Below are 20575 nucleotides of genomic sequence, written 5' to 3' on the forward strand. Positions count from 1 at the left end.
TTAGTTTCTTACTTTCTTAAGTGCCTCTACCAAAAAGTTCCAAAAATCTTTTTACCGGATTACAACACTAGCAAATTTTTTTTTTTAAACAAAAAGGAACTAGCTAGATTCCTATGCATAAGGGAGGATAAATGTTTACCACCAGATAATCAATCAATATAAGTAAAAAGAAAAAACTAAGAAATCAATTATAATATAAGGCAATTTAAAAATTTTATTATATTTTTTATTTTAAAATTCTAAAATTTAAGATAGTAGATTTTTTTTATGACGAATTTATTTTTTAATTAGTTGACTTTATTTGATTATATTTTTAATTACTTTTTTAAAGAAATTCATAAGCGAAATGAAACAAAGTTTTTTTTATTTAAGTAGATCAGCCACAAAATTAGATTCATGTTGAATTAAATCAATTTATATTGATTGAGTGGTAAATTGACTAAATTCACTAGTTTGTTTAAATAAGTATTAGAATTCGAATCCCGCTTTATATATGTAGCAACTCATTAGCCAATGACAATCTCTTAAATGGAACTTAAGCTGTGTTTGGTTGGTATTCTTTAGACACAGAGACACAAACATAAATACACAAGTAGACATTAACACAGATACACACAAAATTTTTTATTATGTTTTAGTGATAATATACAGAATACAATTCTCTAATTTAAATGTCTATTTTACCTTAAACATAATCACCACCGTCACCATTGTTATAAGTTATTTTCACCACCAATGCTAATTTTTCAAGTTCATCCTAAATCAATATCATCAACAGAATTTAATTACTACTTTAACAATTTAAATTAAAAATTAAAACAGAATGAAAATTCTAGCAATTATTTTTTAAAAATCAAATACTGGTCCAACAAAAAAAAACAAAAATAAAAATGAGAGGGATGTAACGGGGATTGAAAAAAGTATAGATCTAACAAAAAAAAAATAAAAAGAGCTAAAATAGATCTGAAAAATGATAGTGGTAAAGCCGTGGGACCGTGACGGTGAAGCAGTGAGACCCATCACCACCATGAGACCCGTAACAGTGATGATTGCGATGGTGGGGCAACGCGATCTGCGATACTGGGCTGCGAGGGGTGGGCGCCGATGGTGCTGCGACTATTTCAGTGGTAGGCAACAGATCTTGAGTGTACAATGGTGGTGGCAGAAGAAAAGGTGTTTGAAGAAAGAAGATAGATAGAGACAAAAGAAGAGGGAAGAGGGAAGAAGAGGAAAGAAGAAATATATTAGGGTTTAAAGTTAAAATTAAAACTAAAAAAAAAAAATTAGTATCTTATGTCTATGTCTTAGTGTCTTAATTTACAGGTGGTACATAAATTTTATGAATTTATTTCATGTCCATTAAATTTTGTGTCTTATCAAACTAAATAGAAGACGCGTGTTACGGTGTCTAGTCTTAGACAATAACTAAACATTATCTTAAATTCGCAATGAGTTGATCATTGACCTATTAAATTAGAAAATACTGTTAACAAAAAAAATTCATGTTAAATTAGTGTGATTGAAATTGTGAAATCTTTTGACTTCAATTTAAAGATCTTACTAAAAATATATATTTTAACACAATATTATGACAACTTCCAATACATAATAAAAGAGTAAGCATTCAGACAATCAATCTCATAATGAAATAAATTTAGAGTAATTCTCCACATACAAGTGATTTTTCATACAAGTCATACAAGTCATTTATAAACACGCCGTTTTACGTTTTTTTTGTGCCTCTTTTTCTTCTTCTTCTTTCTCTGTGCTTCCTCTTCCTCTTCCTCTTCCTCTTCCTCTTCTTCTTCTTCTTTCTCTGTGTCTCTTTTTCTTCTCTTCCTCCCTCTTTTTTTATTGAAATTTCTTCTCCTTTTTTCGTTTTCTCTTTCTCCTTCATCAAAATTACAAAAAAAAAAAACGAAGAAACATTATTCAAGGTACGTTTCTTGCCTTCTCTTTCTCCTTCTTCTTCTTGCTACACGTTCTTCTTCCTCTTCTTGTTCTTCTTCTTCATTTACGTGCTTTTCTCTTTGTTTTCTTTCTTCATTATTCTCGGTTTCCATTGTTTTTTGACATCAAGCTCTGAAATCGTTTTTAAGAAGAAGCAGCAGCAGAAGATGAGGAGGAAAAAGAGAAAGAGTTCTGAATTATGCATAAGGTATACTTCAACAAATTTTGGGTGTATTTCTTAAATTCTTTGGGCGTATTTTTGTAATCCTTTGGGTGTATTTCTATAATTCTTTGGGTGTATTGATTTCAAGAAGAAATATACTGTCTCTTCCTATATTGGGTGTATTTCTTAAATCCTTTGGGTGTATTTCTGTAATCTTTTGGGTGTATTTCTGTAATCATTTGGTTTATTTCTGTAATCATTTGGATGTATTTCTATAATCGTTTGGGTGTATTTTTGTAATCGTTCGGGTGTATTTCTGAAGTTCCATTATTTTCAAAACAATTTCAAAACTTGATTTTAGAAACCATGAAAATCGAAAAAAACAGAAGAAGATCGAAGGCAAAGAGAGAACGCTTTTCTATACAAATCATACAAGTCATTTATATTCACGCTTCTTCTTCTTCTTCTTCTGTAACGCACGTATTAGGCCCAACTTCCTCTTCTTCTTCTTCTTCTTCTGCTTCTTCTTCTGTAACACGCGTGTTAGACCCAACTTATAAGACTTGTAAATAAAAATGACTTGTATGTATAGCATTCCTCTATATACGATTATATCTAACTTCTCGAACAAGAACCAAATCTTTTCTATTGGCAAAGATTAGAGCTTTGTCCTCAGAACTGTCTTTGAGCACTTCATCGGAACATTCCCACAGCCACCCACCGAAACACTATACACTAGCTGATACCGAAAAAAAAAATCAATTAAAATTGAATAAAAAAATATATTAAAATTAAAATAAAAAATAAAAAAAATAGATTAAAATTGAATATAAAAAAAATTAATCTATTTTTTATCTAATTTTTTTTTATGTAAATAAAAAAAGACTTCTCAACATAATTTGTTCACACCATAGTTTGAAAATTATGATCGAAATAACTCTTCAATTTTTTACTTAATTTTTTATGTAATAAGAGATAGACTCATTCAACCTCACTTATCCACACCATAATTTTATCACGAAATCAAAAAATTAAAACAAAAAAATCCGTAAAACCTATGAACATATAATCTAATCTAATAATTAAATAAACAAGACTAAAAATACATCAAAATAAACTAATAACTTTTAAAAACTATTTAATTTTTTCATATCATAAATATTTAAACACTTATAAAATATCTTGTAGGATATAGATATTGAGTTCCAGTAACCATATTTTACCTTTTGAGTAATAAAATATCTTGATAGCTCCATACACAACACAAAAATATACAAAAACATGAAATTTCTTTGCTAAAACAGAAACAGTAAAAAAGACCAAACACATGACATGATGATGAGTGTTACTGTAAACAGAAAAAACCCAAAAAATATTCATGTTTACTCTAGAAAAATTCCAATCCACCATGTCACAGGTTTTTCTAAATTAATTTTGAAAGTCATAACTCTTTTTTGGATTTTATATTATTCATAAAATATAGCAACTCTTTAACAAATAAAACATCATAGAATGTACTCTTGTCCAGCCTAAATTCTCCTTTAAGATGACCAATAATACTCAAAAAAAAGAACACAGTAACAAAATTTACTTTATAGAATTTTAGATGGCCTTATCTTTAATTAACATAATCTTTGGTTAATAGAGTCGTATGAGTATACAATTATGTAAATTTCAAAGAGTTTGAATTTACCGACCAAAAATATGGTGTGAATATTAAATAAGCATTTTTGTAATTTTCGTCCCTTTTATCTATGATACTACCTTTTTCCTTTTTTCTGAATAAATATATATTCATGTGATTTTGATGCGTAGAAAATAAGGATGATCTGTTTATTTCCCTTAACATATGTAGCTTTTTTGCAGTTGTTGAAAAAGAGGACAAGCACACCATGTGCTTTTTAGTTTTTATCAACGCGTTTTTATTTTGGTTTTGGTCTTCATCAACATGTTGTCAAAAATTGCCTCCTAATGGAGTCAGTTATTGTCACTCTGGTAGTTTATTTGGTGGTATTATTGTGCTATTCATGGGATGTATGGTGCTCCTATTATTAGAAAAAACTATAAGTTTCCTGTGATTTTTCTCTTTTATTCTTTCTTCGAATTGTTTCTGCCAAGAAAATAATTTTTATATGATATTAGTTTGGTTTAGTATGTTATCTGCTGTTCCCTTTTGATTGAAGATATAGAATAGAATATTCAGTAGTCAATAGAAGATTACTGAAGTTGACTGAAGAGCTTCTTATTGTTATATAAAGTAAAACTAAAATCTAGAATGTGCTAATTGTTATACAAATCAAATCTTAGTCAATCTCAATAATTCAAACTATAATTCATATCTTCACATTATCATTCATGAAGAACAAAATAACATAATACTCTTTGCCTATTCTTTTTTCTTAGTATTTTTTTTTTTTTTGCTTCAAAATTTACATACGGTTCTTCAAATCATAATGATGTTCTTTTATTTTTTACACCAACAATATCCCAAACACGCTTTACATTCCCGTTGTAAATTGGCACATTCACATTGAGCTACACACTTATTTGTTAGCGCTTAGCAATTGAAATTTATGGACCTCTAATTAATTTTACTCTTTATTTTACTCAAAAAAGAGTAAAATTCTTTTAACAATATTCTTTTAATATTCAAGATTTATTTAGAGAGAATAAATATTGAATCATCAAAGTTAATCAAGTTAATATATATAAATTAAAATATATAGTTGATAAATAATATATAAAAAATAAAAATTGGTTATCAACTTGCATCTCTCTTTTATTATATTACCATCTAAATATGGAACCAAAAAATATTACCATATAAGATTAATAGCTATCTATTCAAGCTACTTAAACTCTATCACTCTAGTTTCATTAAAAGATGAAAAAAATTAAAAAAGTGAGAGAGAATATTTTTTTTAACATGGTTTGATTTTGAAAAAAAAAATTACGAAAGAAGACATGACAATTGTTGTAGAACCTGGTAATAGCTAGCCTCTTGCATAAAAAGACATCCATGTCCTTCTCACTTCAGCTACATTCCAATTTTTGTCAAGTTTCCATAAATGCCCTCTCCCAGAAAACACTAGAGTAGACCGTGACTCAAAACAAAGCTACACCCTATAAATAATATAATTCGTTTAATAGTATTAAATTATTGTATTAAATATTTAATAATATGTTGCAATCAATTTTTTATTATATTAATTAATTATAAAACTAATGAAATTTTAAAATAAATTACTTGAGTTTGAGTGTATGTATAGAAAATTTATATCCTTTAAACAATTGATTTTTTAAGTTTAAAAAAAAAGGCCAAAGTAGTGTAGTGGGCTGCACCTGCATGAAGAAAGATGCATCAGCACGTGACACACTCGTCACTTCTAAACAAGGTTGTGAGAACCGGATCGGTTATTGAACTAGTCAAGTGACCGATTTAATGATTTAATGGTTTAACTAGAATCGATCGTAGTTGAATCGGTTTAATTAAATATATAGTAAAATTATAAAAAATTCAATATATAATCAAAAATTGAATATAGCATTAAAAAATTAAACAAATTTTCAACTAAATAAAGACACTACTCATTAGTAATCATAATCATCATTAAGTATTCCATTGTTTCCATCATAAAAATAATTCATATTACAAAATTGAATATAACATTCAAAAATCCAGAATTACAGAATCCAGAATCCAAAATATTCTATATAGCATTCAAAATAAAAAATAAAAACTGAAAAGCAGATTTTGAGTGGACATCAAATTGCAAAAGAGCCTTTTGTACTTTCTGTAACAAACAAACCACACAAGCAATTAGCATCCATTGAAAATAAAATCATTTGTTCATAGCAAAGTTCTGTTATAGGGTTTGGACCAATGATGGGTTTGAACAATTGAACACACACTTATCTTCAATTGAAAATAAGATCATTCATTCATAACAAGATCATCCATTAAAAACACTTCTTCCAATATCAAATCAGAGATAAATTCAGTTGAAGAACACAAATATCTCAATTGCATATTGACACATTCATTCCCAACAAAGTACCACCAACAACTCAGAATTAGAAAAAATCAGAAACCAACAACTCAAAAATCAGAATCAGTATAACAAAACAAAACTCAGAAATCAAAATCAATATAACAAGCCAAGTTTTTTTAAGTTTAACAAGCCAAGTTTTTTAAGGTGGCTGCAGCTCTGATAGGGTTTCCAAATACAGACCAATATATCAATTCATAGTTCATACAATTTATATCGCATTCAACATAGCAGAATTGAAATTAACAAAAAATTGAACAGAGCATAGCAGACTTTTCAAATTCAACATACAATAAGTTTATTCAACATTTGATTAATCATATAAAAAACAATAAAAAAAATTAAAAAATAGAAGAACAGAAGCCCAGAACAAAAAACTAAAACGGCACGAACAGAAGCCAGAAACCCAGAACTTACCGCAAGAGAAGCAGAGAACCGAAGGTCAGAAGCTCGAGACTCGAAGTAGAGAACAAAACGACCTGCAACGGTGAGCGACGACCCGCGACAGTGAGCTTGCTTCGGCGTCTGTTTCGATACACGGCGTCGGTTGTACGTCGTCTGCAGAAGCTCCTGCCTCGATCTTAGGGTTGGGAGTGGGAGACTGGGAGTGTTCTTCAAAGATCTTGGGGGATTAGGAATTTAGGGTAAACTGGATCACGCGTTCAACTTCTTCAGCCTTCTTTTTCTTTTCTCTTTTAAAAAAAAAGCCAAACAATACCGTTTCATAAGCTGGGGGAAGAACCGGTACTTTCTGAAACCGGGTCGATTCTCTGGTTAACCACCGATTCAGCCGATTTTTCTGTCGGTTTTTTATAGTATGATTTTGTAGGTGGATCAGACCGGACCGACTAGGTGATTGGTTTCCGGTTAACCTGATTGAACCGGCCGATCCTGTCCGATTTTCAGAACATTGGAATAGGTTATTTAAGGAAATTAAAAACGAAGCAAAATTATCAAATGTCATACAAAGTTTAGTAGGATCACAAGAACAATATTCAAATCAACTATTTTTTCTTTTAATACAACTAGCAGCTCAAATGGCACCGTAGAACCTAGTGATGGCAATGGTTCCTATGGGGCGGGCATCGGACATCGGTATTCGTCGGGGATCGGGGTCTCCAGAGATATCCGCATATTTTAAAAGCTAAAGAAAATCGAAAAAAAAACACAGAAAAATTTAAAATAAAAAAATAATCCTCAATTGTCATTACAATTCCACAATAACTTCAACCATTCAATTCCCACTGTGCATGAATTAGTAATTAGTTGGATAACAGTGCAGAATTGATTGATTAAAGCAAATGCTATAGCTTCAATTAAACCAGAGGCACATATATGAGGCATAATCACAAGCAAGAATTTTCATCATTAGGACATAGACAACAACTAATATAAAATCACAGAAATCACGAAAAATCATAGAAATATAAAATCACAGATATCACAATAATGCTATAATAATTAATAAATACTTCAAGGTAAATGAAAATCACAGAAATTACAGAGGCTGACTTACCGGAAGAAAGAGCGGCCAACAGAGAAGAGGCTACCAATGGCGATAGAGAACGAACAAACACGAGAGAAAGTAACGGCAGGTTGGGATTTAGGTTTCCTGTTAAACTAATGAGAAACTTTTGGGACACTAATTTTTAGTATTTTTTAGTATTTTATCAGCAACAGGATGCAAATCAACAAAATTAAAGACTGGATGTATCTTGAAACTTTCTATAGCCAGTCAGTTCACTCCTCTATTCCAAAATGTTTTTACTTTCTTTAAAGATCCAAAAAGTGTTTTTGCAAACCCATCATCACGGTCCAACAAGATTTCAAAAGCCATTTGCTACTTCATGTTCAATAAAATTACATAGTACCCCTTACAAATAATTCAAAATAAAAGCAAGAACCTTTTGTGCCATTGGTTTTTGGGTTAAAATGAAAGGACAACAGAAAGAAAACCTGGGATATTTTGAGGAGAAAGATGAATTGGGAAATAATAATAAAAGAGAGGAATTGTTCAAACACAATTTTATTATTTGAATGAGGTGGCCTGTTCCATAAAAGCATTTTTGTGAAAATGATATTATAAACCGTTAAATAGTTCAATCAAATATATTAAACTATCTAACAATCTAACAGTTCACTATCTCTTCATTGGAGTACTCAATACAAAATTCTGCAAAATTTAAGAGTCTAATAGATCTTTATAGTATAAGATAAAGATTCTCCACATGTTACTAATTAATATATATTCAATATTAGTTTCGGATTACAAACCGAAGTAATAATAAAAGAGGGGAATTGTTCAAACACAATTTTATTATTCGAATGAGATGGCTGTTTCCATAAAAGGATTTTTGTGAAAATGATATTATGAACCGTCAAATAGTTCAATCAAATATATTAAACTATCTAACAGTTCACAATGTCTTCATTGGAGTAACCACCTTAGAATTAAGGGGTAGACAAATTTCTCCATACATATCCTAACATTTGGAGTTACTCTCGATGTGAAACTAGCCAGGATATTTCTTAACAACTATTTCTATCACATGAAGATGGATAACAAGAATATGCCACAACCATTAAACAACTATTTTGAAACTCTGAAATATTTAAGAAGCTCATGCAGCAGTGGCACTCGAGTTTCGATCGCTAGATTTGTTTTTGCGGCCCCAAACAGGATTGGACACAATAAGCTGATGCGGCACAAGCCGTTTCTCACGCTTCGTGAGCTTGCGGAAATTGTGAACCTTCAACCTCGCAATCTTCGCCTCTTCTTCGGCGGTTATTTCTCTTACTACAACTGTTAGCCGGCATTCCGGTTTGACTTTGATGCCGGCTCTTCCTTTGGAATGGTAAGAAACTTTCTTCCGGAATAATCCTTTTCCAACAAACGCTTCAGCTGCAAGAAATATGAAACAGCATCAGCACGGATTTAAACAAAGTGGCTAAACAAATTAAGTTACACAATTGCAAAATTTGAAGCGTTACCAACAATGAGGCGCTCTGCATCCAATCCATGATTATTTACGGCATTTCCTTGGGCTTGAGTAATACCCTGCAGTGCTTAGAACTTTAAAACATAAGTTTCCAATTCTGCATTTCCCAGCACAGATCATGGAAAAGGAGGAACAATCCCATAGAATTAGATAATGGTAATATTAAGGGGAAGAAGTGATGAAATTTTGGGAGCTGAAATATATGTAGGAAACAAACTACAAGTGCAGTGCGTAATAATAATAATAATAATAAAGGCAGCTCTGTAGACAAGCATCTCGTGTTAATGCAGGATCCTAGAAAGGCCGCACCAAAAGGGCGTAATGTAGGCAGCCTAACCTGATAATTACATAAGTAGCCAATTCCACGGCTTGAACCCGTGACCTTGAGGCCACACGGAAACAACTCAACAACAACAACAATAAGGCCCTTGAAATTGTGGACCGAAGTGGAGGAGAAAAAATTGAGCAATCCAGAAAGCCAAAAGAATGTAGAAAATGATAGAGAAGGACATAAGGTAGCTAGAGAGAAAGCACAACAACATTGAAAGTACCTGAAGGTAAGAAAGAAGTTGATCTTTATGGTCTATTTTGTGAATGAATGAATCTGTGACTTTAGAGAGTTGCAGATATATTGCTAAGATACAAGGCTTAATGACCGACTACACCAACAGCTGAACTTGTTCTAAGGAAATACGAACTCTTGGTTAGAAACCAATGAGGACAGATAAATCAACAGCCTAGCCTTGATGCTGTATGGTGCTCTAGAAGAAGCAATTGAATACTCTTAGTTTTGTCTACACACAGAAATGAAAATACAGTGTAATACCACTTATTACCTGATATACAGTTCTTGAAGCTCGCTTTACTGTCACTTGCAATTGCAGCAATGCATCTTTAACCAGCATACCACGAACCAAAGCAGCAACCAAGTTGACCTTCTTAGGACTCTGAGAAAGCACGTTGAAAAATAAGGTAATCAGTCATATATGCTAACTGGACCACAGAAAAACAGAAACCCAGAAATTATGATCATGTTTCCATAGCATTCAATCCAAGGGTGGCTTTTCGTTGACCAGAAAATTATGCTGACTGAAGAAACACGGAAAGTTTCTCAAAAAGTAGGCAGAGGCACCATTTGACTTGGTGACCTGGTATTCTCTATGGGCACGCTCAGAGATGCTCAACCAATAGTCTCAGGATGAAACAGATCATGTTATACTTTTCAGTTTTCAAACTATTGCTATACTGCAGTCTGAACTAGCTAACATTGTATTTTAAGCAGTTACTTCAGAATGACCCATATTAACAGGGGAAAAAATGATATCCATAAGCAATTCACAATATATTGGCAATTTGGCATCGACAAAATCACTGCAGCACCAAATGTTATGCTGTTAAAACTGAATTATCCATAATAATATAACAATAATTGTGAATGGCATGAAAGGCATTTCATAGTTAGTGCAAGCATTTGAGTTGAGTTGAGTTGTGTATCATATCGTCAAGCATGAAATGCCCAATGGTTATAAGGCATTTCAAAAGTTCAGGAATCTTCGAAAATCTTACTTCAAGATAAAATGGAAATAATGATTATAAAGAATATTACATACAAAAACTGATAAATCGAGGTAGAAATGAATACAGTCAGCACAATGGCAGTGACTGAACCTGTTAAGCAGGAACAATTTCCTTGTCTAAATCATAATAGTTTTGTTAAAAGCACCTTTCAGGATGAAAGATTGATGTTTTAATAGGAGTTTCTCTCTCAGACGTTTTTAGACACTAGAAAGTAGAAACCTGCGCTTCAATCATATTTATTTTTTTTTTTTTTTTTCTCTTGTAAGAAGCATCTCTCAGTCCTCTCATTTTCTGTTAGACTACTTCATAATAGGGTTGTCTTAATAAAGGGGTTCGTTTGTTGTTGCTTTTGGAAGAAGTACCATTTTCAAAACAGAGTCAGAGGCAGAAGTACAAATCATAGACATGCTTTTTTATTAAAATGAAATGGAATTAAACTATTTGAATGATAAGTACTCTTTAGCATAAATTAAAGAAAACCAATGAAATCAAAAGATTTGTGTCATGTCCATAATATGACTTGAAATTGAGGGCAATAGTACTGTTCTTGCTGTCAATGTCGTCAGACCCTTACCTACAATGTACAGAAATAGGTTTTCTACAGTATTTAATAAAACCTAAAAAAATAAGAGTAAAGCATGAGCAACTTCACCTAGTTTGCAAGAAGGAAATAGTTAAAAACATAAATCACCAACCTTGGGGAGATGAGGTGGTAGCAGAGTGTGCAATTTGACGAAAAACTGGCAAGAAATGCCTTTGCCACTGGACCATGATTACAATGCACTCTTTCTGTAAAGTACAACCACAATATGAATAGGTTGTTTAAGGAAATTAAAAAACGAAGCAAATTTATCAAATGTCATACAAAGTTTAGGATCACAAGAACAATATTCAAATCAACTATTTTTTCTTTAAATATAACTAGCGGCTCAAATGGCACCGTAGAACCTAGTGATGGCAATGGGTCCCATGGGGGCGGGGACATGCTCCGTCCCCCTCTCCATGGCTGTGTTTGTTTATGAGAACAAGACAGGACAAGACACTAATGGACAGAGACACAAAATTTTGTGTTCTTGTATTCTGTTTGGTGATAAACAAAAACAAATTATGAAAATCCAATTTATTCTCATTTTTTTTCATTCAAAAAATTTGAAATGAAAAATATAATAATAAAAAATATAATTATAAAAAATTAACAAGAATAATGAAAGAAAAAATGAAAAATAAGTTGTGTTCCTTGTTAGTGTCTCTGTGTCCTTCCTGTCAGGATGGACACAAAATACACTAATTCAGTGTCTCTGGACCAAAATTCTAAGAACCGGACCGGTCATCAAACCGTTCTAGTCACTAGTTCATTAGTTTATTGGTCCAACCGGTCCAACCAGTGGTTCAACCGGAAAAACCGTTTTAGAATAGAATAATAAATTATAAATATGCAAGTATTAAGTTGAGGGTATAGGGTAGTATGAAATTTTTCTAATGAAATACAATTCCTCATCAGTACACGAAATGTTAAAAAAAATATCTGACAAGAATAGAAAGAATATCAAATGAATTTGATAACATTATTAATAACAAAGTTGGCAGTGGACTAGTGCTAGAAAGGCTTTCACCAAATGAAGGTGCATACAGGCTTTAAGAGACAATAGACTTGGATTTGTGCAGCAGCATTTTGGATGAGTTGCTTTGAAGACCATTTGGTGAAACTAAACTTTGAATAGGTACAATACAAGCTTCACCAAATGCTCATAACACACAAAGACAGTTTCTCAAGATACATAAATAAGTGCTCATCCTCTGAAAATAATCATTTGAATTGGTCTAAGGCAGGAAAAAATGACCATAAGTCTCTTTACCCAAGTCAAAATAAACAACCATATCTGAACTCAACAATCAGCATTCAGCACCAAACATTACAAAACATTAACCAATAATCACACTAAACCTGCAACCGGCAATTACAATACAGCAACAAACATTAGTACATTATAAAACATTCCAAAACAGTGATGACACTAAACCTGCATAGTAAATAATCTCAAAGACAATGATTACCAATATCCAGCAAATAAACAATAAATACACAACAACAATTTAGCAAATAAACAAGAACATGACCTAAATAGAAAATCCAACAAATTAAGTCGCAACAACCTAACAATTTGGCAAATTAAAACAACAGCAGCCCAACAATTTAGCAAATTATCAACTTAACAAGTTCAAGAACAGAAAATCACAACAAAAGCAAAAAATTAAAAGTAACATAAAAACACAAGAACAATTAGCAAATTAACAAGTTCACAATAACAATTAAAATCTACCAGAAGAACACTAATGCAAGTGGAATCATCATGCTAATATGTTCTGCAAAGATGTTATTTGTGCAGCTAAAATTTCTTAATTACTATGATCCAATTATTCTAATTTCACATGCAATCAACTTACTAAATTTCTGAAAGCTAGAAATTATAAAACCAACCAGAAATATGATTAAAGCATTTCATCAAACATGTTGAGTGCGGTAAAATTAAAACGAAATAAGAGAATTCAAAGCTTAATTTCAATGTGACAGAGAAGAGAACATAACTATTGTAACTTTATTCAGTCTATGAAAAAATCCAAACCACTTCCAAATCAAATAATTACTTATTGTAATAGAAATCAGAAGATGCAGAGTTTGAAGAAGAGCATTGGTGTTGTGTGAGTGTATTGTCTGGTGGCGGGTTTAGGGAACTCACGGCGACAAAAGAGAGCAGTTCGACGGCTGGGTGGAGCGCGCGGGTTGGTCGCAGAGTTTGAACCGGAGCAACGTGGCTTCCAGACGAACCGCGAACTCGAACGGTGAACAGCGAGTGAACGCGAACGGTGAACGCCGAGCGAACGTGAACGGCGAAGAACGCGAACGAAGACGACAGCTGAACGAAGACGTGAACGTGAACGGCAAACAAACGACGACGGAAGGAAGGCTGAGCAGACAAAGACGACGGACGCCGAGCTCGAGGAAGCAGCCGCGATCGGTGATAGCGAACAGGGGTTGAAGACTAGGAGCACGAGGGAAGATAGATGACGGATGGCGAACTTTGAGTGCGACGGACGGCGGCAGTATTCCACTCCTTGCGGCGGTGGTGTAGGCTTACAGTGCTGGGTTTGTGTGATTTCTTTCTAAATGAAAGAAAGAAAGGGAGAAAGGGAGAAGAAACGAAGGAGCTTCCCTCTTTTGTGTAAACCGGCCGGGTTCCGATTCGGTTCGATCGACGGGTTCTCGTTCGGTTCAACAGTTTTTTACCGGTTTTTTTTATTACCGTTTTACATGCTTGACCAGATTGTTAATATTGTCGGTTCGCAGTTAAATTGGTTCGACCGGCCGGTCCAGTCCGATTTTTAGAACATTGTTCTGGACACATTGTCTCTGTCCATGTCTCCTCTGACAAACACAATTTTGTGTCTCAGTGTTCTTGTCTCTGTAAACAAACGCAGCCTTATAACTTTGTGTCCACTATTTTACGAAGGACAATGATGGACACGGAATTTGGAAGAGGGATAGAGACTTTTTTTTTTTATGATTTTTTTTCTTTTTATCCATAGATATTTTTTATTATTCCACGGTTGTCCCTTCTTATTTTTCCTAATTTACGTTCCATGTTCTTTCTCTATCTCTACGTTCTCCTTCTTTCTTTCTTTTTTAGGTACTATTTTTTTTTATAGATTTTTTATTGAGTTAGATAATTCAGTCCTTCTTATCATTCTTACTTAAATATTATTTTAACATTATTATATTATTTGATTTGTAATAAAAATAATAACAAAAATAATTAGTCTTCAAATTTTTGAAAGATAAATATTATCAAAGATAAAATTGATCTTTTAAAATACTAAAAAATAATTTATAAGTTGTAATTGATTTTATATAATTTAAAAAAATCAATTTTTTGAAAAGAAAAATCAATTTTTAAAAAAAATAATTGGTTTTCTAAATAAAAATAGATTTTTATGTGCAAAAATTAATTATTTTATGTAAAAATGGATTTTTTTTAAACTAATTTTTTATTTAAAATTAATTTAGCTTATTAACCTAGATGAAATTTTTTATTAATCAAACTCAGATTTATTTTTTTTGTTAATATTAACTATATGTATTCTTACGTATTAATAATAAATTTAAAAATAAAATAATTTTATTTATAAATTTTATTTTAATATAAATATTATTATATAATTTTTTATTAAAATTTTTGTCCCCTTCAAATATTTTTTTTCAAGTTCTATTCTCGTTCTCTATTAAATTAGTTTGTACTTGATATAAAAAATTTGAAATTACATGACTATTTTAGTCATTTTATATAATATTTTAGTCATGTCCATGTGTATCCAAACATAATATTAGACATTACATTAGTGTCTTGTATATTGTATTCAAACACAATATATAAAGAATAATTTTTAATGTCTCTGTCTCAATATCATATTCTATTCTGTCTTTAAAAACAAACGCTACCATAATTATTACTTCACAACTATTATTCCAACGCTTACACCATCATTTCTTTCGTTAAAATCATTCTTCATTACTCATTTTTAACACAAATCAAATCTTAGTCAATCTCAATGATAAAAATAAATGCTAAATATTTCAAACTATAATTTATATCTTCACATTATCATTCATGAAGAACAAAATAACATAATACTCTTTGCCTATTTTTCTTTTCCTTAGTAATTTTTTTGGGTTACCTACGATTTTGACACCTAAAATAAGAGTTAAAAATTTATTTCATCTTCGACCTTTTTTTCGCTACAAAATAGTCCTTAAAGTGTTACTAAGTTTTAAAACACATTCTTCTCCAAAATCAACCAGAAACAAAATAGAAGTCCAAACTGAACCAAAACCCACCACCACCACCACCATTATCATCATGGTCATCATCATCATCAAAACTTCTTTAAAATCAACCAAAATCAATCAGAAGAAGAACAGAAGCCCAAGCTGAACCAGAACCCACCACCACCACCACCATTATCATCATGGTCATCATCAGAAGAATAATAGATAATGAAATCATAAAAAGAAATATAAGAAGAAGAAGAACAACAACAACAATGATAATGGAATCATAAGAAAAACAACAAAACTCAGAACCCACCACCCCCCCCACCCAGAACTCAGAAAATCAGAACAATCAAAACTCAGAACTATCAACAAAACTCAAAACTAAAATTCTTCCTCTTTTATTAACAAAACTCATATGCAATTACAATAATAAAAAATTTCCAAATTCATCTTCAATTACAAAAACAAAAAATTTATAAATATAATTACCAAAACAAACGACGAGATGAGGTGCGACGAGGAGGAGGAGGTACGGCGAGACAAGGGCGACGGCGAGACAATGGTGACGGCGAGACGATGACGTCGGCGAGGGCAAGGAGAAGGAGACGGCTCGCGGCGCGCGACGTCCACCCTCACAATGAAATCCAGCGGCGAAGACTGAACGACGAGGAACAAGAGTGGCAACGGCGAGGAACAGCGGCGGTGGCCCTTCCCCTTCCCTTCCCCCTTTTCTCCCTGAACCAAAACCCAACCCTCCTCCAACTGATACCCTCCCCCTTTTCTTTAACCCGTGTTTCTTTTTTTTTCTTTTTTTTAGTCAAGAATATTTTCGAAATAAAAATTAAAAATTTAATAAAAAAGACAATTTTAAAATTAAGTTAAACCTATTTCAGCTTAAAAAAATTTAAATATGGTTCTTCAAATCATAATAATGTTCTTTTATTTTTTACACCAATAATATCCCAAACCCGCTTTACATTCACGTTATTATAATGTTCATTTGTCTTGCCCGCACATCTAGTCAATAGAAAAAACATTATCTTAACATATAAAAAATATCATAATTTTTTTCCAAAAATTTTAAAACATCATGAAGCAAAGCAAAAAAGTTTCAACTTGAGAACACCCTATTCTTCACAACCTTTTCTGCTTCGGTTACAGTCAGATGCCTGATCCCATTTTCCTTCAACCATCTCTTCCCACCAGCAAGACATTCTTGCACTCTGTTTTCATTCAATTTCAACAACTTAAGACCTTCGCTTGATTTTGGAAAAAATCCTTCCGGTCTCAAACACCACGCCCCAAATACCCCAAATAAAACACCAATATCGCTGCTGAATCTTTCGACACCACCATTATGAAATTTTACACTACTTATAAGAATACCATTAAAAATCAATTGATCAATTCCAGCAGCCAAACTTCTCCATACCCCAACAAAATCCCTACTATTCAAAGCTTCTTCTACAACTGACATTTTGCTTTGCAAATAATCTAGGGCATCTATCAGTGTCTTCGACACAGTCCACCCTTCTTCAACCTTTTGCCATTGCCTCTTGTTCTTGATGTAATTTCGAGATCGAGCGTCAAAACCTCTCAAAATAACTAGAGATATCCTTTCAACCCATTCTGTTCTAAAATCTTCTAACTTCTTGATCTCGTCATCCAAGATGACCCTACCAGAACTCTCTGACAAAACTTCGCCATTTCTATCTGCATTACTTGGCAACTCTGCTTTATCATCCAGATCCAGATCCATCTCAAGGAAAAAGACATCCTCAGACCATTCCCTTAATGCAGATTCAAAGTAATGGGCAGCATTGTTGGAAACTGCTACTTTAATTACAGCATCATCATCAGCTAAGGCAGTTAGTCCTTCAGCTTCTTGGCAACGGACAAGTATGGAATCAAAAAATTTTCTTATAATAGGCACACCTGCTAATCTGAGAAATTTGGACCTCAAAGTAACACTTGGTAATGATCTACATCGTTCAATAACAGCTGATAGATGGCGAAGAAATGCACTGGAAATTAGGGGAGACTTGAGAATATCAGTACATGATGAGAGAACTGCAGCTTCAACTTTCTTTCTCCAATTATTCTCATCTTCAATGTCAGGTTTAAGCTTATCAAGGGCATCACCTAGCTCTATTTCTGCCCACAGATCAAGCCAGTCTGGTCTATCACAAAATACAGATAGTGAAGAAATCCTCTGCAACATACCATTGTCATCAGAAAATAGCAAAATTCCAGAACGCTCCACCAAAGACTTGATCCTTTTATCAAAAGCTATCATCAGGTCAATCAGATGCAGCCACGATATTCTAGCAGATGATTGAATACCTGTAACACTCTCCTCTTCTAGTTGACTAATATAACTAGGGAAAATTTCTTTTGCCAAGTATGTTGATAAGGAAGTAACCATTGCTGAAATCCATTCTTCTCTGCAACTATAGCCAATTACTTTTGCTTCATCAATCAAAAGCTGCAACATTTCATCCATTGAATCAACATAATCGCTTGTGATCTTATATACAAGCGTAAATATAAATTCTGGTTTATCAATCCATTTTGAGAAATGTCGCTGGGAACCCAATGACAAGGGATTTGCAAGCTCTTCAATTACCCAAAGTGGTTGTCGCCGAGCAACCTCCCTATCATGGCCCTCAAGCTGTCTACATTTTCTTTGCCTTTGCAACTCTCGTAGGTTGCACAAAGCAAGAAAGTTTCCAGAGTACTTGAGTCTAACATCTGCTTGCATACGCAGTAGAGGATTCAGTCCTTGATTTGCAGAAGCCAAAGAAGAAAGAGGTGGGGGCCATCCAAGGGAAGCAAGAAGTGCTTGATGATCAGCAATTGCCTGGGGTCTTAAGATAGCTAGAGCTCGATCTACTCTATGATCAGCTGCTGATAAAAGACGCTTCCACTGAGGCTGTGTCTTTGTAATTGAGGTCAATAGTCCTTCTGTTGTTTTTAGCATGTTTATAGCAACCAGACGCGGTTCCTGCAACATTTAGCCGACATCAACGATGTAATGATGCAATAGTTCCCAATGGATATTGGGGTCCATGATAAGAAAGATTTCTCACTTCCGAATTCTGACTAGAAGGCTTCCTCAGGTGTTTGTTTATGGTATGTGATACAGCATCTTCAATATCACCAATCAAAGTATTAAGTTTCAGCGCTGTTTCTGTAAGAAGCAGTATCAGAGTATTAATAAAAGTTGCACTAGCCGTATACTGAAATAAGCAGCATTATTCAACAAGTATGACTAGTATGATATCTAAGAAATCAGCCTAAGCAAACCAACATATATTTGAGAACCACAAATCCATTTCACAAAAGTAACCACAACATAAGTATTCCATTCAATTCATGCTCTTCTGACGGTGATAATTGAAAACCAAAAAATAATAATACTGATAACCAACCTGCATAAACACGAACATTCTCCAACCTGGCAACTTCCTTCGCCAAAGCCGCAAGTTCCTCTCTGAAACCCTTGCCATCGCCCTCTTCGCCTCTTCCTCCATCTCCACCCAACAACAAACCAATTCAGTTTCGCAAAATTCAAAACACCACAAAAACCCTACAATTAAACCCAAATAAAAGAGAAAGATCAATGGAACCGAACCTGGCACGGCGTTGGAAGAGCAAGTGGAGGCAAGGGCACTGAGGCGGTCGTTGACGTCATCCGAGAACGAAGTGTAAGCTGAGAGGCCCTCTCCTAGTCGGCGAGTGGACTCATTCAGAGACCGATCCAACTCGGAGCACTGAGTCTGTAGCTCGGCGACGAGAGTCGAAGCTTCGGAGAGGACGTCATTGGTGTGGAACTTGCCGTCAAGGAAGGAGAGTGCGGAAGGAGAGAGGTGAGAGGGTGCAGGCAGCGAGTCCATGAACAATGAAATCTCGAAGGTTCTGGATGGAAGTTTCTTAGCGTGCAGTTGTTCTCCGGTGTCAGATTCTGATGAGAGACTGTGTGTAATTATAATCCAATACAAATTTCAAAATGTCTTTTAAATTTAAAGCTCTACATCAATCAAAATCAAATATAACTTTTAATCTTATTAATTATTAACAATTTATCACTCATTAATTATTATACTAATATTAAATTCATTAAGATGTCACAAAAAAACAAAAAAATTTTTTTACTGAATTATCTAAATCAATAACAAATATTCGATCATCTGCTGATCTTAGTTAATTGATTTAATTCAATTAATCTATTTATTTATTAAAAACAAAGATGAAAAAATTTATTTCTTCTCTAACAATAGAAGTTCTGACAAACTTTTAACAAAATTTTCATTATAATTTCAATAAAGATTAACAAGGTTTTCAGCTTATCACAATTTTAGCAAGATTTCAGCACAATTTTAACAAAGATCAACAATTTTTTTCCAAAAATTAACCCAGAAAAAAAGCACAGCAGTGAACTAATCATTTAATGATTCAATCAACACCAAGAATACACATTTCAGAACAGCACAGGAGCATAACTAACAATTAAATGATTTATGGAAAGGAAAGCTCTAAGATGGTTCAATCATCCCTAACAACCAGATATGCGATCAATCTTACCAGAATCAAGCAACAATTCAACAATCATCAACCAGAATTTCAGATCCAAAAGTTATATGATTGCAAATTAGTAATTACAATGGAGCAGCAACACAAATTCGGCAACAACAGAACCAACCGCAACAACTAAAAAACTTCATGCCAAAATTCAAAACGCGACCTCACACACTGGATCTGTTGCGCACGAGAGGAATCAGACACATTGAGATGGCGGCGGTGATACGAAGGCGACGGCTACGACGACGAAGCTGCTAGACGAAGACGACGGGTGGCCGTCGAGGCTAGGGTTGCCGTTTGAGCCTTTGAGATGCTTTGTTTGCTGAATCAGGAAGGGGCTATGGGGGGGACGAAGCTGAGCGATGGTTTTCTGGTTTGTCAAAGTCAAAAGATTAATTTGACTTTCTAGTTTCTAGTTAGAAAAACT

General features: G+C 33.3%; 2 protein-coding genes and 1 long non-coding RNA gene across 3 annotated transcripts; all 3 read right to left on the reverse strand.

The window, feature by feature from the left end:
* Nucleotides 1-8460: 8460 nt before the first annotated feature.
* On the reverse strand, nucleotides 8461-10428 carry LOC107486988 (uncharacterized). Its single transcript, XM_021141940.2, has 3 exons — nucleotides 9998-10428; nucleotides 9154-9220; nucleotides 8461-9064 (listed from the first exon to the last, which is right to left on the reverse strand). The coding sequence occupies exons 1-3, from the start codon at nucleotides 10064-10066 to the stop codon at nucleotides 8784-8786; spliced, it is 417 nt and encodes a 138-aa protein (XP_020997599.2). The 5' UTR covers nucleotides 10067-10428; the 3' UTR covers nucleotides 8461-8783.
* Nucleotides 10429-11253: 825 nt separating this feature from the next.
* On the reverse strand, nucleotides 11254-13913 carry LOC110280873 (uncharacterized). The gene is made up of 3 exons (XR_002375115.2): nucleotides 13478-13913; nucleotides 11435-11528; nucleotides 11254-11313 (listed from the first exon to the last, which is right to left on the reverse strand). It is a non-coding gene; the product is annotated as an uncharacterized LOC110280873 (long non-coding RNA).
* A 2614-nt stretch (nucleotides 13914-16527) lies between these two features.
* On the reverse strand, nucleotides 16528-20455 carry LOC107487103 (RINT1-like protein MAG2). Its single transcript, XM_016107695.3, has 5 exons — nucleotides 20312-20455; nucleotides 19202-19531; nucleotides 18999-19100; nucleotides 18657-18757; nucleotides 16528-18571 (listed from the first exon to the last, which is right to left on the reverse strand). The coding sequence occupies exons 2-5, from the start codon at nucleotides 19461-19463 to the stop codon at nucleotides 16679-16681; spliced, it is 2358 nt and encodes a 785-aa protein (XP_015963181.1). The 5' UTR covers nucleotides 19464-19531; nucleotides 20312-20455; the 3' UTR covers nucleotides 16528-16678.
* Between the last annotated feature and the right edge of the window lie 120 nt (nucleotides 20456-20575).

The sequence above is a fragment of the Arachis duranensis genome, chromosome 5 (assembly GCF_000817695.3).
Source record: "Arachis duranensis cultivar V14167 chromosome 5, aradu.V14167.gnm2.J7QH, whole genome shotgun sequence".
Taxonomy (NCBI): domain Eukaryota; kingdom Viridiplantae; phylum Streptophyta; class Magnoliopsida; order Fabales; family Fabaceae; genus Arachis; species Arachis duranensis.

What these genes read in the sequence shown, in the direction of transcription:
- LOC107486988 (XM_021141940.2), bottom strand. Translation starts at nt 10,066, where the DNA reads ATGCTGGTTAAAGATGCATTGCTGCAATTGCAAGTGACAGTAAAGCGA. An exon ending in CTTCAAGAACTGTATATCAG is followed by an intron (nt 9,221 to 9,997) that starts GTAATAAGTGGT and finishes TAAGCACTGCAG; the next exon opens with GGTATTACTCAAGCCCAAGG. An exon ending in TGCAGAGCGCCTCATTGTTG is followed by an intron (nt 9,065 to 9,153) that starts GTAACGCTTCAA and finishes TATTTCTTGCAG; the next exon opens with CTGAAGCGTTTGTTGGAAAA.
- LOC107487103 (XM_016107695.3), bottom strand. Translation starts at nt 19,463, where the DNA reads ATGGACTCGCTGCCTGCACCCTCTCACCTCTCTCCTTCCGCACTCTCC. An exon ending in CTCTTCCAACGCCGTGCCAG is followed by an intron (nt 19,101 to 19,201) that starts GTTCGGTTCCAT and finishes TGTTGGGTGGAG; the next exon opens with ATGGAGGAAGAGGCGAAGAG. An exon ending in GAATGTTCGTGTTTATGCAG is followed by an intron (nt 18,758 to 18,998) that starts GTTGGTTATCAG and finishes TGCTTCTTACAG; the next exon opens with AAACAGCGCTGAAACTTAAT.